Raw genomic sequence first — 2,365 nt, 5'->3', positions numbered from 1 at the left:
CATATTTGATCAATGAGCATAGTTAGTGGTGAGTAAGGAAGAATGCTAGTTACCAGAAGTCTAACATCAATGTAAAGAATTTGGAGTTCTGCCTTAGCCAGTGTACCTGAACCCTGCAGAGAACAGATAAAGCAATGGGCTTTAATACTCTCTTATTCTTGTAAAACTGGAGGACAAATGGACATACAAATACCACCCAGCCCCCAGAGGCAAGCTGTTGTGGTGGAAGATGTTAAGCACTTAAATGAACTAAGACGCTGCTCTAAAAAGTGGAGAAGTGTAGAGTTTCAAGATCAATACCAGTGCAAAAGCTTTTTAAGTGAGTTGACTAGGCAGTGCATGCATCCACCCATGCAAATGTAGGACATGGCCCCAAAAGAGAACTGAAAACATGTATATAATAACTGGGTAAGTCCCTTGCCAGTAGTTTATAAAAGTATACAGTCAATACTGTAGAGATCCCTTCTACAGTCAATACTATGGAAGTCTGTTTTAGTTACCCATTACTTCAATACCAAAAAGCATTTACTACTTTTCAGACATTCCAAAGGTCACATAACAAAAAGTCAACTTTTTTTTTTTAAAAACAAGATACTGTCCATTTAAAAAGTAGGTCTTTTCTTTCAAGTGAACAGGACATTTTATATATTAAACTTAACTTCTAGTCTGTCAAGACTGGTTTAAGATCCTTATGTAATGTGCATATATGCAGAAACAAATAAATTTGCTTTAAACATTATCTGCACAGAAATAAAGTTAACTTCTCAAAACACGGTAGGATAGGTCTGGATAGGACAAATCTATTGCAAAGTAAAAGGATTCTGTGCATCAGTTCAACCAGGAGAAGCAGGAAAAGACTGTCCCAACCATGAGAGTTCAAGTTTAAGTTGTGTTCTGAAAGCCTAGAGCTAAGGCACACCACGTTGCTCACAGTGTCCTGATATGCAGAACTGCTCAAGCTACAAAGTCAGGTCTTCCTCTGGATCTAGAAGCACATTCTGGTTTACTTTCTATTTCGGAGATGTTTAGATTTCCTAAGAAGAGTCTATGGCTTCTGCGGCCCTTTTTCATTTCCAAGGAGACTCTTCATTCTGCCCAGACCCTGAGGAGTCTCCTACTGCACTTTCCATTACTTCTCGCAGTTTGCGTTCCAGCTCTGCCAACTGTGCGTTCTGTTCACCTACAATCTGGGTCTGCTCTAGCAGTTTCTGGTCCTGGTCTTGAAGCTGTTTCTGCCGTTCTAGCTCTTTGGTGCGAAGCTCAGAAATTTCACGCCTGAGAACAGTCACCCCAGCACCATTTGTCTTAATCTGCTGCTGGAGTTTGGTAACCTCTTGTCTTGAAGGGTTTTGCTTGGAGAAGAGTTGCATTGCTGTCCGGGCTGCAGAAGGTCCTGGAACTGGAGGAGAGCCCATGAGCCTTCCAGACACATCTGATCCTGGTAATTTCCTCTTTAGAAATGGAATAATCTTTTCATCAAAGTATTCTGTTGCCATGGAGGAAGTATCCCTTAACTCTTGAAGTACTTCATGAGCTCGCTGAGGGGCTCTGGTAGAATGGACATATCTCAACACATGATAAATCTCATCAATCACCTTTCCTGGGATGAAGCAACAGAGATTGGAGTCCACATACTTCATGAAAGTCATATTTAAGAGAGACAGCCTTGTTTCAACAGCAGCGATTATGTCTGCATGAGGAGCTAATGAACGGTTTCTCCTTTCTGACTCTTTCCTTGGGAGCTGTGCTTTAACTTGTTTCTGACATGGATTATGGTACCCCTCCACTTTTAGAAATCCCTGATTCAACATTCTCTGGCAGACCAAGTCCATTCTTTTACAAACCAGGTGGAGCTGGCTAATTTCGTCCTGGGACATAAAGCTGGGGATGTTTTCGATGGCTAGGATGGGCAGCGCCATGAACATGTTGTTTTGAGGCAGCCGGTCTGGAGCCAGCGCCGAGGCTGGGGGTGCCTGGGACCCCGGCTTCAGGGGCTGGGGCGGGAGCGGTGGGGGCAGTCGCTGGGTAGAGCCGATGGCGGAAGGGGAGCCGCAGTCGCCGTGGCCACCACCTCCTTCCTCAGCCATCCACTCCTCCGATGCTGCTGCCATCTTGGGGGCTTGATTCCTTCCTCTCTGTTTTTAAATAAGTTCATTTGTATCTTTTTTTTTTTTTTAAGATTCCACATATAAGTGATATCATATGATATTTGTCTTTCTCTGTCTGACTTACTTCACTTAGTATGATCATCTCTAGGTCCATCCATGTTGCTGCAAATGGCATTGTTTCATTCTTTTTTATGGTGATTATCTAGATTTTTTATGAAAAATTTCAAACATATAGCAAAATTTTAAAAATTCAAACA

The 2,365-nt window shown here is 42.5% G+C and overlaps 1 protein-coding gene across 1 annotated transcript; it reads right to left on the bottom strand.

The window, feature by feature from the left end:
* Positions 1-1,067: 1,067 nt before the first annotated feature.
* LOC102977253 (F-box only protein 28-like) lies at positions 1,068-2,111 on the bottom strand. The gene has a single exon (XM_055086346.1). The coding sequence runs from the start codon at positions 2,109-2,111 to the stop codon at positions 1,068-1,070; it is 1,044 nt and encodes a 347-aa protein (XP_054942321.1).
* Between the last annotated feature and the right edge of the window lie 254 nt (positions 2,112-2,365).

Source organism: Physeter macrocephalus, chromosome 1 (genome assembly GCF_002837175.3).
Source record: "Physeter macrocephalus isolate SW-GA chromosome 1, ASM283717v5, whole genome shotgun sequence".
NCBI lineage: Eukaryota > Metazoa > Chordata > Mammalia > Artiodactyla > Physeteridae > Physeter > Physeter macrocephalus.
Note: the sequence above shows the minus strand (reverse complement) of the source record. Positions and strands in the feature narration are given on the sequence as shown.

Excerpts from the sequence above, each read along its gene's own strand:
- LOC102977253 (XM_055086346.1), bottom strand. The coding sequence starts at position 2,111 with ATGGCAGCAGCATCGGAGGAGTGGATGGCTGAGGAAGGAGGTGGTGGC.